At 36.5% G+C, this 3,826-nt stretch overlaps 1 protein-coding gene across 1 annotated transcript; it reads right to left on the minus strand.

Annotated features, from left to right (window-relative positions):
* Positions 1–360: 360 nt before the first annotated feature.
* Positions 361–1,913, minus strand: LOC129770902 (uncharacterized). The gene is made up of 2 exons (XM_055774079.1): positions 1,256–1,913; positions 361–1,197 (listed from the first exon to the last, which is right to left on the minus strand). The coding sequence occupies exons 1-2, from the start codon at positions 1,910–1,912 to the stop codon at positions 1,012–1,014; spliced, it is 843 nt and encodes a 280-aa protein (XP_055630054.1). The 5' UTR covers position 1,913; the 3' UTR covers positions 361–1,011.
* Positions 1,914–3,826: the final 1,913 nt, after the last annotated feature.

The raw sequence follows: 3,826 nt of genomic DNA on the forward strand, positions 1-3,826 counted from the left end.
TAAATTTTCTCATCTTTCAAAGTGAAGCAACATAATCATCCTATGTAGCATACTATTTGAAGTAGAGACAGTGTAAGACAAACTGAACCCGAAACAAAAAAGAAGTTCAATAACTCTGTCATTATGGAAATTCGATTATATGCGTTGATGGATTTTTTTCATCAAATATGATCCTCTATCACCTCCCAATATATGTATTTTTATGTGAGAAAGGTATTTCCTGACTTAAAAGGGGTAGTCAAAAATTGAATTCTTTTTTTTTATTAATCCGTTTATTTTTATGGGCTAAGTTACATAGATTTAAAGGAGCCACGCTCTTAACTAAATTATTACTAGAAAATATTAACATGTTTCCTTGATTCTATGTTAATTAAATAGGAAAACGATTACTCGCGGTCGACTCGAGTTTAGAAATGTGTCACATTTTCATTAGGAAAAGGATGGGATGTAAGAAGATTGTAACAATGATAAATTCAATTCTTCTCTTTAATTCAAAAAACAAAAAATATATTTATACAGCCATTCCATGCCAAACCGATATAGTGGTTCTCACATTTTCGTCAAAAGTGGTAGTTTTGTTCATTATCGCAAATTATTAGACCCGTATTTTTTATTTTTTTGTTAGGGTGACCGTTTCCATTTTAGGGTGGTCCAAAAAATCATTTTTTTCGCATTTTTGCCAAAAATGACTTTTTTCTAAAACTCATAACCACTGGACCAATTTAGATGTTCGATATATTAAATTAAAGCCAATTAGCTGGTCTTTTTTGGAAAAATATTACAGTTGAAAATTTGAATCATGTTTTCGTTATTATTAATTTTATTTGTTTTCTATAGTTTTCATGGTCTCGGGACCAAAGGCGCTATATTTTTTCAAAACTTTCGAAACTTTCTGATTCTGCACATTTTATTTTAGTACTCAAAATAAAACATACACAATGGCATCCACAATGCTTTGTACTTTACTCCATTTCATCCTGAATGAGAAAAGAACAGAACAAGCAGTCCGGTTTACACCATACAGGTACTCAAAGCATTGCTTAAATCTGTCATCGTATCCTGAATAGAAGCATCCAATAAAATGCCACAGAAGTAATTGTTGATGCGGGCATTATCGAAGGCCCATCCCAATACAGAATATACTATGTAGAGTTCCATCTGTGTTTTCATTGGCTCTTCAGTGATAAAGTTAAAGTACTGTAAGAATAAGTAAGATCATTAAAACAACGTTTCAGGAAAAACTCACAATCTTTACCTGATTTATGCAACTGGTCGAACTAGGATTGCATATTCCCAGCTGGTTGGTGAGCGCATTGAAATCAGCTTTCACATTTCTTACGACGTACACAACACTAGAGGACGCAAATTCAACAGTGTTTGTTTTTGTGTGCAAACACTGAGTTAGCTCCTTCAACGCATTTGGAACGGCGATCAGCTTATTGGCGTTAAGCTTAATGCACGCATCACCCTTGTCTCCTGCATAGTAACTGTTCCTCAACAGATTATCATACTTTTCTAGGATTGCAGAGACGGTCTTTTGCAGGACACCAACCGTATCTATGAATGCCGAGTTGACCTCCATGTACAGTGATGATTCCGCGTAGAAAACCGTTTGATTGAAGTACTGCATGTTGTTCATCAGATACTCCAAATAGCTCTGGCTAGCACCGTACGTCTCGTTTAACTTCGTGTAGGTAATGTTCATTTGACCCAACAAGTCGATCACTTCATCCATCACGCTTTTGCGTGCGGTGGTCAGGCTATTGTTGTATCTGGCCACAGCGCTGCCAAATTCCTTCAAGTTTTCTGCTAATTTTATCAGACTTTCGGCTTTTACTGAGACGCCCGCGAATTGAGCGTAAGTCCCACTGAGACAGCCCAGGAGACATATTAGTACTAACGAACGGTTCATAGCTGTGGCTTCCAAATACGACATGATCAAACACCGAGAAATAACTGATTGTGAACCAGCTGTTTGTGAGTTTCTTATATACTGTCGAGGGAAGCTGGTATGAATGGTGCCATTTGTTGGGCCGATCGGCGTAATGCTTATTTTTCGCAAATACATTCAAGTTTACGCGTGCACACTTGAAGTTATACTATTTTGAAAAAAGTGTCTAGTACAGTGGTAAAATCTTAAAATGCCCAAATTCGGAGTAAATTGAACTGGTGCCGATTGTCAGAACCTGAGACGTCAGAACAAACGTTCATCAAAATACAACATTTTACCAGTGTGTTTGCCTCGACTTGACTGAACAATTATCACTTGACTAGCGATTATCACCTGTTATTAGAGAATAATTATTATTGTTATTTACGTAATTCTTAAAATTATCGAATGAAAAGTATAGCGATCACCGGATGTTGTCTCCTTCCAAATTAGTGTATGTTTATGTATCCCTCTCGTCCCATCATCGTATGTTGTTCAAAGGACTTTGTGTACTAGAACTAGGCTGACCAAACGTACCGTTTTGAACGGGACAGTGCCGTTTTTTGACCTTTTTTCCCGTCTTTTTCAATTATTTGTACCGTATTTTCAGTATGAAAAAGAAAAAACCTATTTATTATTTCCCAAAAAATCGTTTTCGAATGATCATTTCCGAACGTTTTTTGACGGATTGTAGTCCTATTTTCCACAACAAGAAATATTCTGTTGAGCCATGCGATTTATTTGATTACCCATGCCTTAAAACTATGGCTGCTTTCAACCACACATTACTCGAGAATCAATCACGCAAACGGAACCAAATTTGGCATGTGAGGTTTTAGGGAGCAATAAAGCAATAATGGATTGCCGAATTTATCAACACAATTTAAATTTATCAATTTAGCAAAACTCGAGAAAGGAATTGTCCGATTTAGGGCTGTCTTTATTCTATCATATTTTCTGTATCAAACATTTATTTCATGTAACGGAGAAACATGTGATTGAAAAATCTTAAACGAGAATTGTGTCTGAAAATAATCTGATATTATAATGGCGAGTTTTGGTAGAAGTACTCGGAATTTTATAGTGAAAGGTAATTTTAAAGGGTAGATTAGAAGATCAATCGATGAACAGTTCTGCGATTGGACCCATGAACGTGCGCTTAGTAAGAAAACGTGAATGTGATAACGGAAAATAAATTTTGGGCGGGACGAAGTTTTCCGGGTCAGCTAGTTATCTTATAAAAACGTGACCTGTTTTCTGATCTGGAATCCTTGCTGAAAACTGAAAACACTTGGACCAAGTAGATGGTTTGGCTACCATTGTTGGTGAAATACCAGCCGAAATGTTCGAAAAAATTGTGTCAAATTGAATCACTAGCATAGATCACATCAGACACAATAGCGAACGGCTTTTGCATGAAACTTTCTTAAGCAAGCCATGCCAGACTTCAATTTATCGGTTCAAATAGTATTTTTATAAACTGTGTACGTGTTTTATTTGTTTTATTTTGAAATTACCCAAGATTAAGATCATGAATGTGCTCCCGTCACCGAGTGGTTAGCGTCATAACTAACATGCCGGGTGTTCGGGTTCGATTCCCGTTCTGGTCGGGGGAATTTTTCGTCAAAGAAATTTCCTCCGACTTGCACTGTGATCACGCGTATTCTAGAGCTTGCCACTCAGAATTCATTCAAGGCGTGTTATTTGGCATAGAAATCTCAACTAAGTACTAATAAAAATGACGCAAGTAATACTACGTTGAGACGGCGAAGTTTCCTCTAGGTACGTTAGTGCCATTGAAGAAGAAGAAGAAGAAGATCATGAATACTTGACTGGCTCGAAAGCTACAAATTATTTTCGATAAAATATCTGTCATGTCTGTCTGTCATGTTATGT

The sequence above is a fragment of the Toxorhynchites rutilus genome, chromosome 2, assembly GCF_029784135.1.
Source record: "Toxorhynchites rutilus septentrionalis strain SRP chromosome 2, ASM2978413v1, whole genome shotgun sequence".
NCBI lineage: Eukaryota > Metazoa > Arthropoda > Insecta > Diptera > Culicidae > Toxorhynchites > Toxorhynchites rutilus.

Bases quoted from the DNA above. Each gene is read 5' to 3' on its own strand.
- LOC129770902 (XM_055774079.1), bottom strand. From the start codon at position 1,912: ATGAACCGTTCGTTAGTACTAATATGTCTCCTGGGCTGTCTCAGTGGG. The intron at 1,198-1,255 runs GTAAAGATTGTG...TTATTCTTACAG, and splicing joins CGACCAGTTGCATAAATCAG to TACTTTAACTTTATCACTGA.